This window comes from Lissotriton vulgaris, chromosome 5 (assembly GCF_964263255.1).
Source record: "Lissotriton vulgaris chromosome 5, aLisVul1.2, whole genome shotgun sequence".
Lineage (NCBI taxonomy): Eukaryota > Metazoa > Chordata > Amphibia > Caudata > Salamandridae > Lissotriton > Lissotriton vulgaris.
In genome coordinates this window covers 472,615,565-472,641,706 of record NC_141693.1, presented here as the reverse complement: position 1 = coordinate 472,641,706, position 26,142 = coordinate 472,615,565, and the positions used below count along the sequence as shown (strand labels likewise).

General features: G+C 48.7%; 1 protein-coding gene across 3 annotated transcripts in view; it reads right to left on the bottom strand.

Annotated features, from left to right (window-relative positions):
- The window catches only part of CROCC (ciliary rootlet coiled-coil, rootletin), a 463,946-nt gene that overhangs the window by 328,767 nt on the left and 109,037 nt on the right, over nucleotides 1–26,142 (bottom strand). For all 3 annotated transcript variants that reach the window (XM_086921919.1, XM_086921920.1, XM_086921921.1), the window contains 4 exons: nucleotides 25,554–25,719; nucleotides 24,330–24,436; nucleotides 23,176–23,403; nucleotides 13,061–13,157 (listed from right to left, as the gene is read on the bottom strand). In XM_086921919.1, coding sequence (XP_086778045.1) covers nucleotides 13,061–13,157; nucleotides 23,176–23,403; nucleotides 24,330–24,436; nucleotides 25,554–25,719 — 598 coding nt within the window. The remainder of the gene's footprint in view (nucleotides 1–13,060; nucleotides 13,158–23,175; nucleotides 23,404–24,329; nucleotides 24,437–25,553; nucleotides 25,720–26,142) is intronic.

Genomic DNA, 26,142 nt, shown 5'->3' with positions numbered 1-26,142 from the left:
CTCTACAATTTCGAGACCATCGACCCCAACTATTCCAGGACCTGGCGGCCTCCACACTTCAGAAACGTCGTGAGTTTCGCCCGGTGACGTCCTTTCTGCGGGAACAAAACATATCTTACTCCTGGGGTCACCCGTTCAGAATCGTCTTCAGATGGCAGAACAGACTGGTCCAGATCAGGTCTCTACAAGATGCTAAGGATCTCCTTGGCTTGAATGACTCTGCTCCCCCCGGGTGATAGGAGTCCTCTGCAAAGACGGCAACAGCGATCCTCCTCTTGGCAGAGAGTGGGGGGGGGGGTAGACGGCAAGGCTGGACCCCGCATCGGGTCTGCAGGAGCGGGGAGCAGCGGTGGTAGCTGTGGCATCGGCGACAGTGAACTCCTCACAGCTTAGTTCTTCAGCAGCTTGACCCCGGGAAGGACATAGAATGGGCACCGGGGGGCCTCCTTCCCCCCCCCACTTCAGGTACTGTGTAACACTATGTTCTATGTGGGAGTACGCCACAGGACGTGGCCCTGGAGAACTGACGGCGACGGACCCACCTCGTGGAGTTCGTATGTATCAGAAGTCCCACATTACTTGGGCCCCTTGACATTCTTTTTCTTGTTGGTTGGGGTTGTTTGGTTCTTGGGGGTGTGGGAGAGGGGGAGGGGGTACAGGGGGTAAGGGGAGGGAGTGGTGGTAACTGGGGGGATGTGTATGCACGCGATTCAACTCGGTGAGTGATGAGTGGTGGCGGCAGGTCTCGGGGAGGTGCGTTGACTGTATTTGGTGCTCCTTTGGGGTGACTCTATTGCAATCATCTGAGGCCACTTTGGTTTGTGGGGTGGGTGGGGGTGGCGAGGCCCTTAACTGGTTGCCCTGGGCTGGTTGGGGGGGGGGGGTAGGCAGGATGGGGGAGTGAGAAGGCCTAGAACTGTGATGCAGGGGCCCTTCCCAGAGGCCCTCGGTTCAGGGATGGAGTGTGACTGGTGTGACCGGCGATGGGGAGTAGTACGACCGACCCACCTTAGATGGAGTGGACATGAGTGGGTTGATCTGGGCCGTCTAGCTGAGAGAGAGGGGGGGAATACTCTGTAATGCCAGTAGTCATCGGCACATGGAATGTTAAAGGTCTGAACTCCCCACAAAAGCGCCAGAAGGTCTGGAAGTACATAGTTGACCATCACTTAGACGTGGTGGGCCTCCAGGAGACACACCTGGCCCGTAAAGATAAAGCTAGACAGAAGCATAAACAATTTCCCCTCATTTATCGATCCTCCGCAGCTACGAAGCATAGGGGAGTGGCCCTGGCGTTTCGCTCCACCCTCTATTTTCAGCCGATGGGGGTCCGGAGCGACAGGGAGGGGCGGTGGCTGATGGTCAAGGAGGTACTGCTGGGCAGGACATGTACATTCCTGGTCCTCTATGCCCCGAATGTGGGGCAGAACGGTTTCCAACGAGATCTCCTCTGTGAGGTGGAGGAGTTTGTGGAGGGGGAGCTTGTGGCCCTGGGGGACTTTAACATGGTCTGGGACAAAGAGCTTGACTGTTCCCAACGCCTGGGTATCCGCTGCACTTTTGCCGCGGATACCCAGGACATGATTGGTAGCCTTGGCCTTATCGATGGATGGCGTGCCCTCCACCCCCAGGTGAGGGACTACACCTTTTTCTCCCATGTCCATCACTCCTAATCTCGACTGGACCACATTTTTGTGAGTCTATCCCTACGAGGCGAACTCCAAGAGGGCAGTATATTCCCCCTATCTGTCTCGGACCATAGCCTGCTGGCGCTCTGTTTAACATGGTCTCCTAGGACGTCAGCCTGTCGCAAGTGGTATTTCCCTCCGTCCTTAACTCAGGATGACACGTACTGCAGGGAGCTCCGGAAGAGTATCCGTGACTTCTTTGATCTTAATCGGGTGGAAAACACTTCCATCCTCACAATATGGGACGCCTTCAAAGCTACTATTCGGGGTGAGTGCATTGCACTTAATTACGCGCTCAACAAAAAGAGACGCATTGAGCGGGAAGATTTGGAGCGGGAATTGGCAATACTCGAACAGGCGCACAAACAGAACCCCTCTAGATTGACGCTCCGACCCCGGACGGAGGTCCGCAGTAAGCTTAGAGCCCATTACAACAACCGGGCGGAACTTACCCTACTTAGGCTCCGGCGCCTATCCTACTCCCAGGGAAACAAGGTGGGGAAGCACCTGGCCCGGCAGCTCAGGGACAAAAGGGAGAAGGAGTACGTAGGAGGTATCCAGGACCCGACGGGCACCCTGGTACACCGAGATGGGGATAAAGCGACCCTCTTTGGGGACTACTATGCCGCACTCTACTCGGGGAGGCCTTGTCCCCGACCGCCCAGGAGCAATACCTGCGGGCGCATCCGCTCCCCCAGGTCTCCGCGGAATTTAACAAACTCCTTGCTGCCCCCATCACGGAGGAGGAGATTAGAGACGCAATTAAAGCGCTGAAACCACACAAGGCGCCGGTCCGGATGGTTTCACCGCGCTGTTCTACCAGACTTTCACCTCGGACATTAGCGGATTCTTGACGCACCTATTCAATACCATGGGAGAAACCGGAATGTCTTCGGGTTCCATGGCGGAGGCAGCGATCTCCATCATTCCAAAACCTGGGAAGGACCTTACCTCTTGCTCATCGTATAGGCCCATCGCCCTACTTTTTTTTTTTTTTTTTTTTTTTGGTGTCCAAACCAGCTTTATTGAAAAAGATGAGGTAGGATACACAGCTTGGGTCGCCTACAACCCGGAGGCCGGCAGCAATAGAATATTCAACAATACACAGCCTGGTAGCCGGCATCCCGGGGGCCCGGCGGCACAATACACAGGTAAGTAGCGTCACAGTGGTGGTCGGTGAGGCAGTCCAAGTAAGGATGAGCAGCAGTCGAACAGGTTTTTTTTGAGCGAGAGAAGAGTCTCACTGCTGTTTTGTAGTACGTAAAACAAGAAACAATTAACATCCCAACGAGGTTACAACAAAGAGGTAGTGCGTGACTGTGTGGTGATAAGGTATGGTAACGGTGTAGCGTGTTGGCCCTAACAGGTGGCACCATGTGGGGAGGTGACTATCTCTGGCTCAATCTCTAGTACAGCCGCAGTTCATGGGGGTGTCTGTGCCAGAAGCTGCGGAATATGAGGGCTTAGGCAGGGGGCATCTGCTCTTCGAGGAAACAGCTGGGGCAGGGAGGCCAGTCAAGTGGAGGAGGGCAGCACGCTCCCTCCAAGGTAACGGATCAAACTGTAGAAAACATGTCATTGTGGTTGGGAGGTGGCAGGCTCGTCGCCTGACTGCGCATCGTCATTTGAGAGTTTAAGCAAGTAGTGTACCAGCGGATCCCAAATGTTCCTTGGTCTGCATGAGAGAGGTAACAGTTCAGAAAAGGTAGTGTGTTGGTCTTGGCAATATGTCAAGTCAGTTAGCCAATCTTTGAACTTGGGCGCTCTGCCCCTACTCCAGCGGCAAGCCACCCTCCGCTTGGCCAAGAGTAATGCTATGTCGGCGAATTTTCTGCAGCCCTTAGGTAAGTGCTTGGTATATCCAAGGATGGCAACCAGAGGGTCCGCAGGAACCTCTTCATCCAGCATTTCTGCAACTGCCTCGAGGACCTGCCGCCAGTAGTCAGCGATCTGGGGGCAGGACCATGCCAAGTGGAGGAAGTCAGCATGTTCGGCTCGACAGCGTTCACAGCGGTCATTATCGGCCAGCCCGAATCTGTATTTTCGGACCGGGGTGTAGTAGATCCGCTGCAGAAACTTATAATGTATAATTTTCAATCTGCAACTGGCAGAGATGCGGGAAGTCAATGTGCAGCAGTGCTTCCACTGGTCGTCCGAAATATCAGTACCGAGTTCCGCTGACCATTTCGATCGAGCAGCAGAGATTGGTAAGGGGGCAGCTCCACGATACTGTCGGTAGAGCCCAGAGACCAAATGTGTCCCATCCTTTGATTCCAAAAGGTAGTGTAGCGGGGGCAGGATGGCAGGCTCTTCAGGGTAGTCGGGAAGGATATCCCGCATCCCGGCGCGCAGTCGAAGATAGTAAAAGAGTTCAAGGGGCGTGTATGCATATGTTTTAAAAAAATGATCAGCCGACTTGAAAAGTCTGTCGTGAAACAGATCCCCCCAGCAGGTGATATGGAGCTTGTCACAGAGTTGTCGGAACCCCTGTTCCGATAATAAGGCAAGCTGCGGGTGATAGGTGAGAGGCAGCCTGGGGGAGTATGGCAGTGTGCAGAGCAGTCGCTGTGCGATGCGCCGCCACGCGTCCAGTGTGCAGGAGACCGAGGTATCCGCAGTAGTGATGGAAGCCTCGGGACAGTGTAGCAGGCCGTTCAACGGGAGCGGGTGTACTATCCAGTCTTCCACCGCTATATGTGGCAGAAAGGGAGTAGGAGCCATCCAGTGGTAGGCAAAATGCGCCTGTGCGCACAGATAGTATGTCTCAAAATCAGGGATGTCGAACCCGCCTTGGTCATAGGGAAGGGTCAGTGTGGTCCATTTTAAACGGGGAGATTTGCCACCCCAAAAGAGTCTGCGCAGCTCCGTGCGGAGCGTCTTGAAAAAGAAAGCACCTGGGTAGTAGGGAATATTAAGGAAAAGGTACAGGAAACGGGGCAATATTACCATTTTTATGAGGGAGGCCCTGCCAGCCATGGAGAGAGGCAACGTGACCCATCTATCAACGGAGGCAGTCAACTTGGTTATGGCTACTCCATAATTGGAGCGGAGTGTCTCGTCCTTATCTCGAGCTATCCGGATACCCAGGTATCGAAGATCATCTCGACACCATTCCAATGGGTAATCTAGTGGGAAGTCACTTACCGCATCCGTAAGGGGAAAAAATTGCGATTTAGACCAGTTAATGTGAACACCTGACATTCCTCCAAAAAGGACGAACTCACGTAGCAGGGGATTCAGGTGCAGTTCCGGGAATTTTACGTACAGTGTGATGTCATCCGCATAGAGGGACACATCGATTTGCCGCTGCAGGCATTGCACTGCTCCCGCACGGTGTAATTGGCGCAGGCGGCATGCTAGTGGCTCGACCGCAATAGCGAATAATAGAGGTGATAACGGGCATCCCTGGCGGGTACCCCTCGTCAGGTTGATGGGTGGTGACAGTTTACCATTTATCAGTACTCTTGCCGTGGGATCTGTGTATAGGAGGCGTACCCATGACAAGAACAGTTTAGGGAAGCCCATGCTGGCTAGGACCGAGAAAAGGTAGGGCCATTCGACTGAGTCGAACGCCTTGGTAGCGTCCAGGAATACCGCCGCCACCGGAATATCAGGATGAACCGTGCGAAGCAGGGAGAAAAGGGTACGGAGATTGTGGGATGTAGACCTACCCGCCACGAAGCCAGACTGGTCGGGTAGGACAATTCTGGTCATGAGCAGCGAGAGTCGCGTGGCTAGTATCTTGGCAAGGATCTTTACATCACAGTTCAGAAGGGAGAGTGGGCGGTAAGAGTCGCAAGAGGTGGGTTCCTTACCTGGCTTCAGGAGAGAGGTGATAACCACCTCACGCATGGAGCGGGGCAGTATCCCATCAGCCAATGATTCGGTGAAGACTTCGCTAAGCACGGGCGCCATGATATCTATATAGGTTTTGTAGAACTCGGCTGGGATGCCATCGAGGCCCGGGGCCTTCCCGTTTTTGAGGGACATAATGGCCTCGCGAACTTCGTCAAGTTCGAAAGGCGCCGCAAGGAACTCCCTATCGCCATCGCTAAGCCAGCAGAGCGCCACTTCGTTCAAATAGTCAGTGTATGAAGCGTCCGTCTCCGCCTTGGATGTGTATAGTGCCGAGTAGTGGGTCGTGAAGGTAGTGAGTATCGTATCTGATTCTCTAGTGATAGCACCAGTCTCGTCAGTGAGCTCCAATATGATGTTATGTTCTCGTGGTGTACGCGTGAGTGTTGCCAGTACTTTCCCAGGGCTATCCCCTTCGCAATATCTTCTAGCCACCCAGTGTTTGCCTCGGTATTTCGCCTCTCTGGCAGCTTCCTCCGCATATTTGGATAGTGTGTCTCTGAAGGCTACCTGTAGGTGTGGGTCATTACTCGCCGCCATTTGGATCTCTAGCGTCCGCAGCTCCCCCTCTAGTGTGGTGATGGTGCGCAGAATATCTCGTAGGACCCCATGGCTTTTGGAAATGCAGAACCCCCTTATAGTGACCTTGAAAGCTTCCCATATGTGTTCCACTGATTCTACTGAGCCTTTGTTCCTAGGGAAGAACTCTCTGATCTCGTCGCCGAGCTCTGTACGAAAGAGCTCGTCCAGGAGCATATCGGGGCCTAGCCTCCACTGTGGTCGCGGACTATCCCACCCGGGAGTCCGGAACTGCAGTCTAACAGGGCTGTGATCCGAAAAGGTTCTGGGCAAGTGGTCAACTCCTATTAACTCTTTAGTGATGTCTCGGGTTACCAAGAAGTAATCCAGGCGCGCCCATGTCCCGGTGTGAGGCGTGAAGTGTGTGCCCTCCCGTCCTAGGGGATGAATTTGTCTCCAAGCATCGAGCAAACCACCCTCCTCCATCACTCCCTCCAAAACCTCTCTGGCTCGGGGTTTGTAGGAGCCAACACCATCCGCCCTGTCAAGGGGGGGCGCCAGCGCCAGATTAAAGTCCCCACCCCAAATGACATGTCGCGCTCCAATGGAAACAATTCTACCCCACAGTGTGGAAAAAAAAACAGGTGAGTCAACATTCGGTGCATACATTGATACAAATAGATAGGTGTCATGTCCCACCTTGCCCCACAGCAATACATATCGCCCCTCCCTGTCGACCTCTTTTCCGAGGCGGTGGAACGGCACGCCACGGGCAACAAGAATCGCTACACCCCTAGCATATGATGAATAGGAGGAGAATGCGCGGGTGCCTGCCCACTTCAGTCCAAATGGGGTGTCACTACGTACGGGCATGTGTGTCTCTTGCAGCAAGGCAACTTGTATATGATGTCTATTTAAATATGCAATAACATTCCTGCATTTCCTAGCATCGTTCAACCCCCGAATATTCCATGAAAGGCACGTCAGTCGCGCAGCCGTGCTAACAGCAGCCATAGATACAGCAACAGTTAAACGAAGGTGCCCAAGAGGGCCAAATCATGACTCCACATTCGCCTCCGAGGAACCAGTTCACACACCAGGCTAGTAAACACATATACAGTCTACGCAATGGAAACCTCTTGAAATCAACCCTCCCCCCACCCACCCCAGCATCCCAAACATGCCAGCAGCCATGAGACCCCCTAAAACGAAACCCCCCCTTATCCCTCCCCCCCAACCTCAGAGAGGCAAACATCCAAACAAACATGAAGTCAGTGGGGAACACCCGACAGGGGTACATTCGAGAGTGCGCGCTGCCACTAACCGGCCAGTAGCTCCAATCTGTACCGCCCTTGGTGGAGTCTAAGGCCGAGAGAGTGGTCCTTGGTATACGTTACCACTGGGGTGCAATGTCCAGAAAGGTCGTCACTCAGGCATTTCTCCAGATCGCGAATGATGAGTTGACGCCAGCCAGTGAGTAGGGACGGTGCAGTCCGAGCTCGAAGCATGTGAGGGCCATTAGTCTCCGTGGCGCTCCGGAGGTAGGTCATCGTTCTCTAGGTCGTCTGCAGGTGCATGGTCGTCCCTGCGCGCCCTTCGGATCGACTTAAGGAAGTCCTCGGCCTTCTGTGGGTTTGTAAAAAAGCGTTGTTTGCCCTGGTGGGTGACTCTAAGCTTCGCAGAGTACAATAGGGCATAGTCTATTTGAGCCTCGCGCAGTTTTTTCTTCACTGGGAGGAATTTGCGCCGCTCGTCCTGAACCATCGGTGTGAAGTCAGGATAGATGGAGAATGTGATGCCTTCAAACCTCAGTGATCTCTGCGTCCGGGCAGCCTGGAGGGCCGTGTCGCGATCACGATAATTCAGGAGGCGAGCAATAATAGGTCTCGGTGGTAGGCCAGGTTGGGGCACAGGCGCCAGGGAGCGATGGGCCCTCTCCACTATGAACTGGGACGAAAAAGCCTCCTCCCCGATTGAGCCCTTGAGCAATTTCTCCACATAGAGTTCCATCCGGCCCGTGGCAGTGGACTCCGGCACGTTCGTAATGCGAATGTTGTTTCTGCGGCTTCGTGCTTCCAAGTCCTCATTCTTTGCCGCAATAATGCGGAGCAGGTTATCCATTCTCGCCAGCTGCGTGGTATGGGACGCGGTGGCGTCGGTATTGTCGGAGATTCTTTGTTCCGCCGTTGTGAGGCGTTCTTCATGACGATCCACTTTATGGACCAGGGCGTCCAGCCGGGCTGTGACACCGTCCACCTTCTCCACCACGGTGGCGAAGCCCTGTCGCATCTCCTGCAGCAGGTTGGTGATGTCCGCAGCAGGAGCGATAGGCGGGTCAGGCTGTGGAGGCGGCACGCTGGGTCCCGGGTTCATCTGTGCCGATGTGGTGCCCTTGCGAGAGTTGTCGAAGCTTAGCTTAGGCTGGCGAGTATCAGGTCGTCCCATGGTGATGACCAGTGGTAAGGGAGAGTCCAAAAACAGAGTAAGGAAGGATGGAAGAGCAACGCAGGTGAGAAACAGCCAGCCGCAGGGCAGAAGGGCCTCAAGTTCAGGAGCACTGCAATGCCGCACAATACGGCCGGCGCCACCAGTAGCGCCACGCGGTTACCAACTGCTTAATGGTAGTCTAGGGCGCCCAGGTCGCAGCATCGGGCATCTTCCAGGCGGTAGTTAGAGAATGCGAAAAAGTCAAGTCTCCGGCCGCTTCAACAGGCCGCAGGGTCAAATCCAGGGAAGCAGGCCCCCCCAGACACCACCGGGCGGGACGTGACTCACCGGACGGTGTTTCCAAGCATGGCAGCCAATCTCCCAGAGGGTAGCCCCCAGTGCATCTAGCGCCCAGGATCGTGCAGTGCGCTGCGGGCGAGCAGAGCGGGAAACGGCAGGGGGATCATGCAAAATGGGGCAGTCCCGTTCCCCTGCCGATGCGCCCGGTGGTTAGCGCCTCTTAAGTCCGGGCCTGCCGCACTAGTAAAGAGAGGTACGGCGATCTGGCAGGGCTGTGGTAGCAGGCGTTCCGTCAGGCGCAGCCCTCCCTCCGTGTCAGCGGTGCGCCGGGTGGGGAGAGACCTCTGGCGAGTTTGCAGCCGTCTCCCACCTGCGCCGCCCCCGCCGTCCGCCGTCACAGTAGGGTTAGGTAGGCGAGATCACAGTGCGGCCCTGGCTCCTCGTGGCAGTCCCCGGGGTCGCGTAGGCGCAGCAGCCGATCGCCTACCTCCTGTGGGTCCAGAGCAGGCGCCGGGCAGATTGCAGGAGCCCGTACCTCCGGCTCCGATGGTCGCAGCCCCCTCAATCCGGGGTCGAGTGTAGGGAGCACCCCCCCGGATCTGGCCGGGCGGTGGTAGCAGGTGTTCCGTCAGGTGCAGCCCTCCCTCCGTGTCAGCGGTGCGCCGGGTGGGGAGAGACCTTAGGCGAGTTTGTAGCCGTCTCCTACCTGCACCGTCCCCGCCGTCCGCCGTCTCAGTAGGGTTAGGGAGGCGAGGTCACAGTGCGGCCCTGGCTCCTCGTGGCAGTCCCCGGGGTCGCGTAGGCGCAGCAGCCGATCGCCCACCTCCTCTAGGTCCAGAGCAGGCGCTGGGCAAATTTCAGGAGCCCGTATCTCCGGCTCCGATGGTCGCAGCCGCCTCAAACTTGGGCCGAGTGTAGGGAGCACCCTCCGGATGCGGGATCCGGTCTCCTGGGGGCAATGCAGCACCCCGTGGCAAGGGATTAAGGCAGGATTAATGTCCAAGGAGCGGGAGCTGCAGGTCTAGGCAGCCATTCCGCAAGCGCGCCCTCTAGCGCCCCCGCCCATCGCCCTACTTAATATTGATGCCAAATTGTATTCTTCCATCTTGGCGCGTAGACTACAGGACCTAATGCCGGCTCTGATCCACCCGGACCAATCCGGCTTTATTAAAGGCCGCCAGACACACGACAACACCAGGAGAGTGGTCCACCTCATCGAGAAGGCCACTCGCTTTAAGATCCCGGTGGTCCTGGTGGGCCTTGATGCCGAGAAGGCCTTTGATCGTGTGGACTGGAACTTTTTGTTCCGGACCCTGGAGGCATTTGGCTTTTACCCCGCGTTTCTTACAATGCTCAGGGCAAACTACAGCAACCCCCGCTCGAGGATCACAGTGAATGGCCACTGCTCCACCTTCTTCTCACATGCTCGCGGCACACGGCAGGGATGCCCCCTCTCGACCCTGCTTTTTGCTCTGAGAAGATAACCTCTTACGGTGGCGATTAGAGAAAACCCAGATATCCGGGGAATACCCTTCACGGGGGAGCAGCATAAGATCTCTCTCTTTGCAGATGACGTTCTGCTGTCCCTGGCGGATCACGCCCTCTCCCTCCCTCCTGTCCAGGAAGCCCTGGAATGTTTTGAGAAAGTCGCAGGTTTTAAGGTCAACCTGAATAAATCCTACATTCTCAACCTCACACTTCCCGCAGTGGAGGCCGACCGACTTCGACTTTTATCGCCGCTTCCATGGTCCCTCACTTCCTTAGTGTATCTGGGAGCCCACCTGACCCCCACTGTTGAGAAACTATATACCGCGAACTTTCCACCGCTTCTGACGAAGATTTAGGGTGAACTGGGCCGTTGGAAACCTATGTTCATCTCGTGGTTGGGGCGGGTCTACGCGATTAAAATGTCCCTCTTGCCTAAACTGCTGTACCTCTTCCAGGCCCTCCCTGTGGTTCCTGATGGCGTCCTCTTTACTCGCCTCCGATCCATGATGCTCCGCTACATCTGGCAGGGTGGTCGCGCCCGATTCTCCTTTGCTACTCTCCGACGCCCTCAGAAGAAGGGCGGTGTAGGTCTGCCAGATATGCACTTGTACTACAAGGCGGCGCAGCTCCGGATACTTGTAGAGTGGTCGCAACCAGAGTCTGAGAAGCACTGGTTGCACATGGACCGCTCGGTGGCGGGGAGGACGATTTGGGACCTAGCGTGGAAGCCAAAGAGGGACAGACCCAGAAATACGTACATCAGCACCCCCACGAGTACCACTCTGAAGGTATGGGACTCAGTATCCCATGACGACCGATGGACGTCATTCCCGTCCCCATATACCCCGATTCATTTTAACCCCGCCTTTCCTTCTGCGGAACACGAGGGTCCTTTCGACGCCTGGAGGGCCGGGGGCTGCTACGCCCTTACACATCTCTTCATGGGGATGCGCCTCTTACGTTCGCTAACTGCATGCGCGACTACTCGGTCCCTTCGCTGGAACAATTCCATCACACTCAGATGATGCACTGGGCATTATCACCCTTAGTTAGAGAAGCAGCTACCAGACCACCCACTGTCTTTGAGGCATTCCTTGCAAAGACTTCCAGCATGAGAGGGACTATTTCTTTCCTGTATGATCTCCTGCTCTCCACCTCGACATCTCCTAGGCCACGATATATGAGCCTTTGGGAGGACATTCTGGGCCACCCCATTGCAGATGAAGAGTGGTCCCATCTGTGGCATGATATCGCAAAGCACAACCACTCGCTGGATCTTCGAGAAGCCCACCTTAAAACCACAATGGACTGGTATATGTACCCAGCCAAATTGAAACGGATCTTCTCGGACTCTTCAGATAGATGCTGGAGGGGCTGTGGGGCTCTGGGTGACTTTCGCCATATTTGGTGGGACTGCCTGAACATCCGACCCTACTGGGAGGAAATCCTCTCACACATTAAAGAGATTTTGGGCTACCCTATTAAGGACACGCTTGAACACATTCTGCTAGGCCTTCGTGACCCGGATCTCGAACATCAGACGCGAGCGGATAAAAAGATCCTATGGTTATGTACTGGAGCGGCCAAACTGACCCTGGCTGCAGCTTGGAAAAAGAAGGAGGCTCCGTCGCTTGCCCTATGGCACGCAAGGCTGTGGAAATTGCTAAGTATGGAAAGGATGGCGGACATCTTCAGGAATGATTTCAAGAACTTTACCTTCCGCTGGGGTCCACTGGTCCGCTTTTTATCCAACGGCCTGCCATCTGCTGTTTGCCCTCCCTCCTTGCGAGGCCTTCATTTATTCCAGACCTGAGTGACCGTGGACGACTGATTTGTGACTGACTGAGAGTTACCACCACTGGGGAGCGGGGTGGGGAGGGGTGGGGGGGGAGGGGTGTTGGGGGGGAGAGTTTTGGCGACGCCAGCACAGTGAATGAGCGGGAGGGTACGGACTGCATACTAGGGCGCCAGACCAGCTACTCTGCAAACTAGCGATACCAAGCTCTGCAATGTTGCTTGCTTCGATCCTTGGTCCCCTGGGCCGGCACTGCACAATGCTCTCCTTCTAGATGGGACCTGTGATTCTTCAGCAAGAGTTTACTGCTCATCTGAGTTCGCTGAACTTGTATGCTTGATTCCGTGCCCCCTGCGAGGGAAGTTGAGCGGAGATGTCGCTTTTGTGGTTTTATTTTATCAATATGTCAATAAAAACATCTTTTACAAAAAAAAAGAGGACTTTACCAATCCCCTTGAAAAGGGAAGGGGATAATGTTTTAATAAACAACACATGTGCGTGGTATTGTCCAATTGGTTTGTATCACCTTGATGAGTATGCTCATCTGAAATAATCTGACTGCAAGACCTACCATCCTCAGATGTATGCTGTGTTGCCCTTACTGTCATGAGAGTTCCTGCATGTGAAGTTTTGTCATAATGTTCACCTAGGATTGTTAAGCTGTGTGTCCGTCCTCCCTGCAAAAACGTGTTCATATTTCACCAATGAAAGTGACTTTACCAGCTGCTGCATAACTACCTTTAAAAGGTCCTAATGTCCCAGTGTTTGCTGCCATAATACATAAGCCGCTTCGTAAGCCTCTCATGAGTCAAACATGAAAATCTAAGAATGCATGCAGCATTATGGAGCAATGGTCAACATCACAGGCTTTTGGCTAAGTTTGTGCTATAGCCATACCATATACGTACATACATACATGAAGATTGGAGTGATGGACATACAGTAAGGGCACACATGTAGATGAGAAGTGGGAGGAGAATAGGCTTACCAGCTCTTCCAGTTTCTGATTTAATGTCTCCAAGGATCTCTCCTTCTCTACATCCTGAGCTTTAAGGAGTTCAATTGTCACTGTTGTCTCCGCAATCCTGGGTGGAAAGGAGATCATTCAGGTAAATGGCAATATAGATTGGCCTTAGCTATCCTCACAGACACCATACACACCCAAATATGTGGCATAGGCTCCATATGATTTATAAGAAGACTGCTTCCAATGTCCATAGTCTATTGTACAACACACTCAATGATCCCTTTGTAGAGCAGCTCCAGCCTCCCTCACCAATGGACACCATGCTATGTACACCCTCTGGTAGTCATAAGGTGATCACCAAACTCCACGGTTTACTGTACATCATGCCCCACAAATACTACACCAATTTCAAGTGTACCCAGTCATTGTTACCATACTATCCAACATATCCCAGAAACCTATCCTGGAAATTTGCTGGTGTTCATATCAGCTAGTGGGCCAACCATGCACTGCTGGATTGCCTTTACCTCATTTGGTTCTCATACTCGGACCCTTCCTGCCCTGTTTTACCACATAAAGTCCCAAAGCACCCCACTACACCCACCACCTCCTGTCCCATACTTCATCCCGTCTGAGAAGACGGCAGCCTGATCTCCTGTCAAGACAATGCCAATTTTAATATTTGTAGTGTTAGTCTTCCTATTCTACACCTTTTTCTATATATTTTACAGGTTCTGGAAGCCATAACTGGAGGTTAAGCTGGGTCTTTGTCTGTCATGACTGTATTCAAGGAAAAGAGCAAGTGGTGGGACAGTAGGACAGACAATTGCTGCTGCACTCACCGGCCTGCATGCAAGTCTAATGACTGCCTTGTGTGACTTTCATGATGTGTTTAAGGCACCCTTCCTCAAAAACATTGATTGCATCCTGTGTGAAAAAGCTATGCACCACCCTCATATACAGTATGCAGGGCATAATTGAGTACCTGTGCGTTTGCTGCCTTGGTGTTGCATCTGGGTTTTGGGCCTGGCTAGTATGAACTCAGAATGTTACGGCTAGTTGCATGAGATTGAAACTGAACAGACAAAAGCTTCTCAATTTGTTTACTAAGAAAGGAAAGCTGCAAGGACGATTTTACATGGCCACTGAGTGGAGGCAAAAAAGCCCTTGTTCCTTTTATGGACTGTTAGTCCAGAGGGGAACCAGATTCTATTTTATTGGCCCTTGTTTAATGAGTTAGCAGAATAGTCAGCCTCAAAACCCCGTTTACACTACTAAATGCTCAGTACTAGAGTCCTCTTCCATACGATGCACAGCCCATGGTCCAAGCAGTCACCCCTGAGGCAGCTTTGAAAGCCCTAAAGCAGTCACCACACAGGCATGAAAAAATAAGTCAGTGAATTATGGAAAAAAAGAGTGTCCCATGCAACGTTACATTGAGATGTTGGCCCTGCCCAACGACACAGTGGCTTTGAACACTTCTAGATATGAAGGAAAAAGGCAATGAACCATGCTGTCATCAGGGGACTAACTGTTTGAGAGTTCCCTGTGAGAAGACATCTGATGACACCCACCATCATTACCGATGCTTTGAAAAGCTGCTTAGAGTTCTTGCTTTTGGAGATGCTTGCAGGCATGCCCACATCAATGATGGAACTTCTGCACCTGGAGGTGGGCCTACTTCTGACATTTGATATCTGATATATTATTGCTGCATCCAGTTATTGTGGATCTTTTATGATGGCAAAGACAAACGCTATTCTATCCCTAGGCCTTGTGTGAGGTTAGAAGTAGAAACATATCTTACCTCTATAGAAGATTTTTTTTACCAAAGCAGTGGGCGTAATTAATGACAGAATCATTTATTTAGGAATCAGTTTATTATGTGTTGTGTTTGGTCCCCACCATTCCTCTATTGAAGGCCTTCACAAGAAGCAACATAGGACATAAGAACTATCATGCAGAGGTCCATGATGTGCCTTCCAATCTTTTTTTCCTCCTTGCCCGTCTCAGACCCAATCTGATAAGACTTCTTTCAACTTTTTTTCTTCTAAGGTTGATGAACATTTTGATTATTCAAACGACCTGTTGAAAAGTCTTTATGAAAAATTATATCAAAGGGAGTGAACACTTAGCAATTTTATCCAGTTAAAAATGTAAGTGACAGCTCTACTCGTAAAGAATTGTAAGTTAACACCCGCTGGTGTTTTAATGACGGAGCCAGCCATCACGTCCTCAGGCCACCATGAACTCTGGGAAAAGGAATTCTTTGCAATCTAATACATATATGTTCAAAACGGATTTGAGGTGGGTTTTTTTTTCCTGGACCTCCGAACCTGTGAAATACCTGGGAGTGTGGATACATCGAGATCCCGCTGAGGTGATCTCTGAGAATTATGGGCGCTCAATTATGCGCATTTCTGAACAGGCCGAACGGTGGTCACATCTTCCCATATCGTTGGCAGATAGGATAGCAGTTATAAAAAAAAAAGTTTTGCCTCAGATGCTATATTTCTTCGTCAACATACCCATACATTTTAATATAGCGCTTTTCTGCACCCTACAATCTTCCTTATTAACCTTTGTGTGGGGAGGGAGACAGCCCAGATGTAGATGGGATTTACAAGTGCAGCCCTTTGATTGAGGAGGTTTTGATGCTCCGGATCTACGTCTCTATTATCTATGTGCGCAGGCACATTTTGCTCCTGACTGGCCGTTCCCACAGCGCTTCCAGCCTCTCGTGGCAATTGGATGCAGTTCTTCCCGTCCCATTACAGGCGAGGGTCCTCTCGGGTGGCTCGGGTGGGCCCCAAACAGAGATAAATCCTCCTTTATGCACGTCATGGGCATGGCGGGCACTGGCGTCCAGAGCTCAATTGTCCTATATATATGCTCCACTGTTGCCTCTAGCATCTCATATGGCTACATCTGCGGCGCAGGAGTCCTCTGCACCTGAAAGAGTTGTTGGTTGCGGGCATCATCAGAGTGGGGGATTTATATAAGGAGGGCTGTTTAAAAATGCTGCGCGAAGCTCAGAATGGTGCAGACTGCAGTTTTATGTTTAATTTCACATATGTCCGAGTCCGTCAGGCTATCCGTGCTGTATATCCCGAGTATCCTGCAGAGCCCACAGCGCTTCATGCACTGCAGAGCTTGTTGACAGGCTAGAGTCGCAACGGGCTCATTACTAAACTTTATAACTCCTCTCTGCAGGAACAAGACCATGAGGAGCACTCATCATGCCTGCGCTGGCAGGCTGCGCTAGGCAACCCTATCACTCTTGAAGTTTGGACGGCATGCTGTCAACTCACGGGTTGTCTCACAGCCAACTGTAACCTCAGAATTATACATTTTAAATACCTGCATGAGGTATATTACTCCCCTCTGCAGTTATATAAATATGGCCAGAGAGAGACTTCGGACTGTGTGTGGTGTGGTGCTGCGAATGCAGATTTTTATCATGTTGCATGGATGTGTAGAGGCATGTTTGCTTTCAGGGCTGCAGTGGTTTGCATTTTAACGGATATGGTGTTGGAGCCGGTAGGTTGTACACCTGAGCTGTGCCTACTTAGATAATGCCTGAAACCGGCTAGCAGAAGTCTTGTTGCGATTGCCACCCTTTTTGCAAAAAGGGCAGTGGCACAGCGCTGGGGCTCCAGGTCTGCACCCACTGTAATATATTTGGAAGAATGGGGCCCCTGCCTTATGAGATGAACCCTAGCAAGGAAACAATTATTAGGAAAAGGAGGGCATAAGTGAACCGGGTTATGTGCTTGTTTAAATGGGTTTGAGAAGACGTTGTGGTAATGAATCAAATAACACTGTATGTGTTCTTGATATATATTGATATTTTATTTATTATTATTTCATCTTTTTTTGTAGGACATTTTTCACTAATAAAACATCTATCTAAACAAAGTGCTTACACATGTGACAAATATATTATAAAAAGATAATACAAAAATTTAGTATAAAAAAAGTCAGAATAATTCATAGAATACAGTAACACATTCCCATTCAACGCGTTTCGGCGTGAGCCTTCTTCAGGAAGTCTGTATTTCTTACACATTAATGTTTACTGTTGTTTAGATGAATGTACTCTGAAGATAATTATCAATTATAGTCGCTTTATAATTCTCTCATTGGTCCCAGATTTACTTATGTGAAACGAAGCCTCGCGGTATCTAGATGATACTCGGAGGGATTACGTGGATCTGCTGGTGGGTGAGAATTTCATCGCCCGTTCTGTGCCAAAGTGTAGCGGGACAAAAATGACCTTAGTTTGATGGATGATAACAGAAAGAGAAATGTTGCTTCTCCTCTGAATATATGTGTCCCATCATGGCTGTCTGGCTCAAGAAATTTGAAAAACATATGTCAGCTGTCCATAACGGGAGATTTCCACCAAATCTCTGTAAAGCAGTGGCTCAGAGATTTGGTTAATTACAGGGATCAATTGCAATTGTATTAAGAGGAGTTACCTGAGTTCTCCCGCCTTAAGGATTTTTGGGTCCCTGTTACATCCTATCTGATGTCTCACCCTGAAAAATTTCAGTGGGGATTTGGATAAAAGAAATCCTGACGTTGACTGCTCAAAATGAAGCTACTCCATATGCTGCCATATTAGTAGGTGTATCTCTGCTAGCCAGCCTTAAACAGAAAGATAAAACTCTTTGATGAACAATTCATTATTTTGGCTGAACCAGAATTTTAAGTTCAATAACATCTCTGGAGTGTTGATTATGCTAATGGAAACACAAGTCTGGTTAGGAAATTAGGTAAAGAGGTGGCAGGGAATATGTGGCATTCAGGACTGTTAAACATCCAGCTAATATGGAATTGGGACCTCTGCAATTGACGCCAAGGCCACCAAATAGGTTGTGATATACCAATGTATTTATTTTCAAAAGGCTTTCCGATTGTTTGTCTTAGTCCCCGTTGTTTCTGACTCGCCCAACATAGTCTCTCCTCTATACATTTAATATATGTAGATGATGAATTCCATACTTCTGATCTTCCAAACAGGCTACAAAATCGGATTCCTAAATAGATTTCTTTTATGGTTGACACGTGGGCACGGAAAACACGTAAACAGATCGTTGTCAGAGTTCTTTGTGTGTCGTCACTCCACACAGATGGGATTTCGTGCACAGCACAGCACTGAATCTGCTCTTTTAACAGTGGTAGAGGAACTTAAAATGTCGTTAGACCAGGGAAGCTCAGCAGCTTTACTACTTCTGGACCTGAGTGCTGCCTTCGACACGGTAGACCACCACATTATGCGAAGCAGATTTTCGGCCATCGGTGTCCAAGGTACCATGCTACAGTAGCTGGCTTCATTCCTGGAGGGGAGAACTTTCCAAGTTATGGAAAACAATATCCTCTCCAACTCAATGCCCCTAACCTGTGGGGTGCCGCAGGGCTCCTCGCTGAATCCCACACTGGTCAATGTTTATATGGAGCCATAATAACGGATTGCGCAAGAGTTCGACGTTTCCATAACATCCTACGCTGACGATAAGCAGCTGGTGATTTCCTAAGACCCTAGAACTAATGGGGACTCTGACAGGTTAGCTCCCTGTATGGAGAAAGTTATGAATGGGTGACAAAGAGCTGCTTAAAACTAAACAGGGAAAAATGGAGCTTATGGTCCTCTGGAATAAGGCAACTCCTAGGCCGTCAATAAGCTGGCCCAACTGCCTGGGCAGCCCACTCAAGCCTAAAGACTAGAAAGTAATAAGCACATGTTTCGGACTACTTAGAACACTTCGGAAAATACTGGATCGTATTCCCATACAGCTTAGAGAAGCTGTAGTCCACTCCCTGGTCACATCACGTCTGGACAACGAAAACTCACTGTTTCTAGGGGCGCCAAAATACGTGATCAACAGACTTCAGGTGGTCCAGAACCCAGCAGCAAGGCTGTTAGGCCCCAACCCAGAAGTCAGCCAGAAAGCACCTCAAAACACTTCATTGGCTCCTGGTGAAGGCCAGAATCAAATTCAAGGTACTGGTTATAAGGTATGGAGCATTACACAACCTGGGCCCCAGAAAAATCAGAAACCTGGTGACCATATATGTCCCTAATAGGAGCCTGGGATCTAGCTCTGAACGACTGATAAAAATAGGTATCAGGAAAGCTAGGTGGCAAGGCAGATCCTCCTCACACCTAGCACCTAAACTGTGGAATTCATTACCATGTGAATCTTGAATCTTGAAAAAGGAAACAGAATTTCGAAGTCAATAAAAATGTGGCTGTTCAAGCAGTACCACTTACTTCCTTCCAGCCTCAGCTAGCATCCTGTCTCTCAGCGCTGGGAAGCCCTTGAGCAGCCATGCACTCTACATATCTCAAGTAATAATAATAATAACAACTTGTGTTTAAGTAATAATCTATGCCTTTGGGTGCCTCAAGAAAAAGTGGGCAGAGTATTGTGGTTGATAATGTGTGTCTGAAAAGTGTAGAATTATTTGCATACCTAAGTTTGGAGTTTGATTTCAAACAGAGTTGGTCTAAATTGACTGAAATAACGTAGTAAAATAGCAAAAGTTAAAAATAAAACTGCCCTTTTGGTCTGTTTTGCGGCTGTTATTTGTGATTTTCTATCTGTAAGCAAAAAGCAGAGGGGAGGAAATAAGGTTTTGAAAAGTCTCTCCATAACTAATCTAGAGAATAAGATTAGTTTGAGACCTACGACCTTGTGGTACTCTTCATGGGTTCATCTGCTACCATCCTCACGTTATATTTGAGTCACATCTTGAAGTTTGATGAGGTATGTCATTTTCCATGGTATGCCTATATTTCTAAAACTGCAAAGTATCTAGACTTCAATAATGTGGTTGACATCCCACTTAGCCTCAAATTATCTTACAATGTCCCTATTGGAACTGCTTTCTCTAATAAAGTTTAGGCTTATAGGAACTCTCTGCAAGCAAGGTGGCAGGGTGTATGATGTTGCACCAACTACCAGTGTTTGTTAGAATCAATTCAAACAATTCTTCATATGATACCTAGCAAACAATGCCCACCTCCCGAAACCTGCCACAAACTAAGGCTTCTAATACATCAAGAAAACACACAAGATGAGAGACGCATCGTTATAAAGAAATAGTTCATTGGGTTCAAATCCCACAGATGATGGAGGACGGTGATGACAGAAAAGGCCAGTCTTTCAACTAGTTGATTCTGTAGATTATTTTATTCACAATTAGATACATAGCAGCCAAGTGTTTCACCCTTGTGGGCTTCTTCAGGGCAAGTGATTTTGTTCACACCGTTGAGAAAGATGTCCTAAGAGTGATGGCCCAATTCGGTCGGCACTTTTAAACTTGTTAAATTTCGGTCGTTGAGTCTTAAAAAAGTGTTTCCAATGTATACTAGTCCGTAGTAACTTATCCCCTTCCGGGACAATAGGTGTATTACAGGTTTAATCGCCAGCCTCTTCATACGGCCATATTGGAAACTTGTGACGCTTCCAGAGTGGTAACACCCATGTCCCGTAATATACAGCTCCCTGCCACAGGACTCTATAGGCCTTCCTTAGGGAAGGCACACATACTATTAAGGGAAGGGTGGCTTTGCCATTGGTTTTAATAGCAAAGTTGCACTAGCAGTAAACACACTGCTCTTTCAATCTGGAGTGGCAGGCTGGTACCCATTATGACATCTGTCACCCTCAGAGTGGCACAACAGTGCTGCAGCCCTGGGTGGATACTCTGTCCTGCATGTTTTGGTACCCTGGAGACTTATAAGTAAGTCATCACTTGCCAATTGGGTATAGCCAATTGGACATAACTTTTGTAATAGGTCAGAACACCGGCACTGAGGTCTAATTTGCAGGACTTAGTGCACTCTCAGAGTTGAAAAACCGACAGCTTGTAGCCCACATGGGGGCAAAAAGTGGGGGGAAACTTGCAAATAACTGCCTGATTCCTTACAACCACCAATGCTTTTTTTTATATCGGTCTAATGGAAACTGGACCAACTGCAAAGCTAAGACTACTACTATACTGGGAGAGATTGTGGTGCTTCCCAGAGGTGAAGACATTCGGGGAGGCTTTGCATGATATATTGTCCCTAGCCACTTGTGTATCATTGGGCTGGTTTAGGCACATTCAGATGGAGCGGTCTACGCTGGGACTGCCTGAACTATGGCATCCACCCCCTCTCCCCCCAAACTCTATCACTGGTGATGGCATCATTGTGATCAAATAAAGTTATAAGAATCACTTTTCGGAACTTAGTTATGAAATCTACAAATTATTCCCTAACCAGGTGCTTCACTTTAAGGTAATCATCCCTGATTTACGAACAATGCTTAGACACTATTGTAATAATACCACCCAGATCACTTTATCTTTAAACTCAGATATAGATTCACCCCCCAAATCATTTTATTCATCGATGTGGCCTAGTTATCGTTCAACAGTGCCCATCTGTACTGTAGTCATTGAGGACAAAATGGATTTTTTATTTCCTGGACAAATTATGTCACCTATAAGTTAAAATAGCTTTTACCCTAGAGTTCGAACAGTGAGGTCAGCTTTAGTATTATTAAAAGTTGACACCTAACAGTCAGTAGTGTTTGCATTTCCTCGATTTTTGTATGCTGCCTGGAGACTTGTGTCCTGTTTGGCGTGGAGACTATGAACCGTCTTGTATTAAACTTTTGTGATCTTCTGTTTTTACAATCAGAGATAATAGGTAGACTGCTGAATTTAGATTTTCCAACAGTACCAGATTGTAAGGATATATTATTGAAGTTGTTATATGTATCTGCAGTATGTATTTTACTGTTTTATTCCTATGCTTTTATGGGTTTTGTCCCAAAATAAATTACTTGGTTGTGGCAAATAATTTCTAGCCTGTCAGCCTGAGCAGAGTTAGTGTTGGTATGAGAGTTAAAGTTAGTGTTCAGGAGACTGTAGGTAAGTATGAAGTACATCGAACCAGTGTTGGCCTCTAACCCATCACCACTAGGGCTCAAGGATGAATTGTGCTCTTCTTTATATAGAATGGGTTATCAGGATGGATTTATTAAGAAATGTGTCAAATGAGTAGTGGTAGTTGGGTTGAGAAAAATAATGGGCAAAGTTTAGTGGAACTGAAGTTGCAAGTTGTAAAGGAAGGTAGGGAGGATGCAGGGAGGAGGAGGGAGTACAATCAAACAGAAATTCAGCAGACTCCCATTCCAATTAGTCCCTCCTCAACATGCCCTCTGAACAGTGTAGAATAGTCCAAACGTTAAATGAAGGATAGCTTAGTAGTCCTTAGGTAGACTGGTATCAGGTGAGGAAAGTAGTGCATTCCTAGATGGTGTCTGTACCTGGGTAGTGCCAGGGTAAGGAGTTGTGAAAATCAAAAGACATGGCACCAGATGTAATGTTTAACTGGCAAGCTAAGAGATATCTCTAAATAGATCTGACTCACTGATTTGGAATAACTGTAATCTGCTTTGGAACACTGTGCAAATATTGATCCAAATGTGCCACATCAAGGTATATGAACTTGAGCTCCATCTTAAAAGAAGACCTCTGCAATCCTATTCACAGATCTTTCAGGTCGCAAACGTATTTATTAGAAGAATGTATGAGCTAATCAAATGGATGGCTCATTGCTTTTCTCTGCTCCTGGAGCATGTAAGAATCCCTTGAGGTCCCACAGGTAAAACTTTTTCCATTCTCCACACCCCTTTATGCCATCTGCCTAGAACATTCCTGTTCTATACCATATCACTCCTATCCTACCAGAGAGCCTCTTCCTTCCCAAATCAAAGAACTCATTCACCCAAACAACCAAAACTCCTTCCTGTCCCAAAATACGACCATATCCTGTTCCACACACACTTCTTTTCTTCTAGCCCACACCTATCCCAGCACTATATAATGCCCATTGTTAATACACACATTTTTGTTTCATGCCCACAGGCTCTCGTGCACGCTCTCATTCATTGGTCCTCCTATCTCATCACCGCTCTCCAGTTGCAGAGACACAACTTTTCTTCTGTCATAAGTGCACCATTAATTTTTATGGACATGTTTCAATATGGCCCCTACAAAATGTGCCCACTCTTCGTTCCTCCAGACCTTATCTTCCAATGCATACTCCATATACCACATAAACCCAAGGACAATACCTGGCATTCAGCTGTGCTTTCTCTGTGTCACTCTTCATCTGGAGTTGGATCATCTCCCGCACTTTGTCCTTCAGCTGTTCATCTAGCTGTGCCAGCTGCAGTGACTGACGTTCTACCACCAGTGCTGCAGAGCCCTCAGAGGCACGCTGACTGCTGCTCACATGTATACAGGATGCATGCAATGTGCGACATGCCTTGGACAGCTCATTACGCATCTCGGACAAGTCCCTGAAAACCAAACGTAAAAGGAGTTAAGTGATCGTTGCATTATCACGGCGAGTGTTACAGCATAAGGAGCTTGTACCCGTTCTGTTGGTCAGGACCTGGTCTACTACTTCTGACAAATCTTTACTTTTCATCCCTTCACACAGTGTCCGTTTTTCCACTAGGGTCCAAGAGGATGATGTCCACCCAAATAAAAGACCATGTATTATCCTACAGCAGACCCTCTAGTTTCTCCCAGTGTTTGATAAACAGCCCATAGAGATGTACTACACAGCTCCCCAATATATCTTTGATCTTACCTCCTTCAAATCTTCATGTTTTAACTCAGATCCTGACTAAAACTCCCCAAAAGACACTGTACTGTCCCCAACATGATTCTGAACACCCAACCACCCCCCCACTCCCCACCCCACACAAAAAACATCACCAGACCCTATCTTTCCCATTACACCAAATAAAAGACCATGTATTATCCTACAGCAGACCCTCTAGTTTCTCCCAGTGTTTGATAAACAGCCCATAGAGATGTACTACACAGCTCCCCAATATACCTTTGATCTGACCTCCTTCAAATATTTATGTTTTAACTCAGATCCTGACTAAAACTCCCCAAAAGACACTGTACTGTCCCCATCATGATTCTGAACACCTAACCACCCCCACCACTTCCCACCCCACACATAAAAACATCACCAGACCCTATCTTTCCCATTACAAGATTCTGGCTAGTCACTTTCACCCGCCAAACGTTACATTCACCAGTTTTGAAATGAACTTGACAACGTATGTTCAGGTCTTACACTTTCCATTGGTCCATCCATCCCCACCAAACCACATCTTGACCTTAATCCAACAGATCCTGTGCTTATTGCTTACCAAAGACATGCATATCACCCTCGTCTCTCAGCTCATGCTCCCCATACACTAACCTGTCAGTCATGCTCTTCATCTCGCTGAAGTTGCGGCGGACACCCACCACCTGTCTCCAGAGGGTTAGCAGGCGGCTGTGCTCATTACTGAAGTAGGTATTGAAAGACTAAGCAGAAAGAATAGAAAACAAAAGATATGAAAATGTAAATTAAGACACCCTACTTTCATACGGGCTTAGGATGAGAGCAGGGGACATTATTTATCAAATAATGGGGATTATAGAAAGTATCCTTTGGACTCCCTGAAGAAGCTATTCTTCGAGTACAAAAGCCTATCCCTTTTCAAATCTGCCCACTGTAAGCAAAATGAGAGGGATTCGCAGTCACAGTCATCTACTCCTCACTTCCCCTCATCCCCTCAACTATCATTTCCACATCATTGTCGAGCATTGTAGAACAATGAGGAGATAGGACAAGATACAGAAAAAGAAAGAGCAAGGGGGAAGAGAGGAAGAAAGAGGGATATAGAAATAGAGAGGAAAGAGAGAAAGAAAAAATGATAGAAAGCGTAAGAGAGAAACAGCAAAAGAGTGAAAGAAAGAGAAAGAAAAAAGAGGTAGGGGAAGATGAATGAAGAGAAATAAAGATGAAAGGAGAGTGAGAAAAATGAAGGAGGGAGAGAGAAAGAGTTAAAGAAAGAAAGAGGAAAAGGGAGACGCACAGAGAGACCGAAACATTGAGAAAATAAGATAGAAATAAAAAATTGAGAAGAGCCTGCTGATGGGAAGCACAATAAATGTTTGCCTAAGTAGGATGTAAAACTCTCAACTTAAGGGGGTCCCCTTCTTTAGACAAAAATGTTGATACTTCGGTTCCCACTTTATATTTTCCAAAGTAATACTCACTTCTGAGTCCTTTTCACAGTGCACTCACCCTCACACACAGCTATCAGGGTCTCTTGCTGATGGCTACACCATTGGAAGATTCAGGTTATAGTGCATAACAAACAAATAATGTAACATTAGGTTCTCTCCAGCCCTCCTTCCGGACCTCCTACCTCAACTGAGCATTAAACACTCCTAAAGGGGGCATAAGAACTATACAAACACTAATTATATACCCAAGATAGTCTCAGGAAAGGGCAGTACCATAACTCAAATGGTGCATAAGAAGCATTACAATATATGCAACTAGTGTAGATAGGGTTTTGCTTTGCTCCCATGTAAACACAAAAAGCGACTTTGCTGGAAGACCAAATTGCATCCTCAGTTAGTGGGTTCTCACCTCTTCTTCCCGCCTCCAGTCAGACTCACGCTGCTCCAGTTCATCACGTGCATTTTTCCAATCCACCGTCAGTTTTCGGATATCCTCACTCAGAGCCTGGTTTGCACTGTTAGCCTGGTCCAACTGTTCTCTAAGCATGGCATTCACCTGGGCAAGGCTGGTACTCCTATGAGGGCATACAACATATGAGCCTTCAGTACATCCATCTGGACCCTCCTCTGTTTGTTATGTTATGTTATGTTATGTTATGTTATGTTATGTTATGTTATGTTATGTTATGTTATGTTATGTTATGTTATGTTATGTTATGTTATGTTATGTTATGGGGGGTATTTGTATGGCGTATGGCTACTCCGAAGAGTGTCCCGTCGCAGACGCACCAAAAAAAACCCTGGGGGAAAAAGATGAGTAAGGACTGCACTGAAAAACAGTGATTATTGATGGAACAACCAGGTTGTAATCGGCGCCTGAAATTAAGAATCTCCTGCTCTTGTCTAAGACTGAGAGGAAAAGGGGGTTCCATACTTTCCCTACTACCACCTGAAAGGATCTACCACCCTTTCTGACCAGAGAAAATGTTGGTATCACC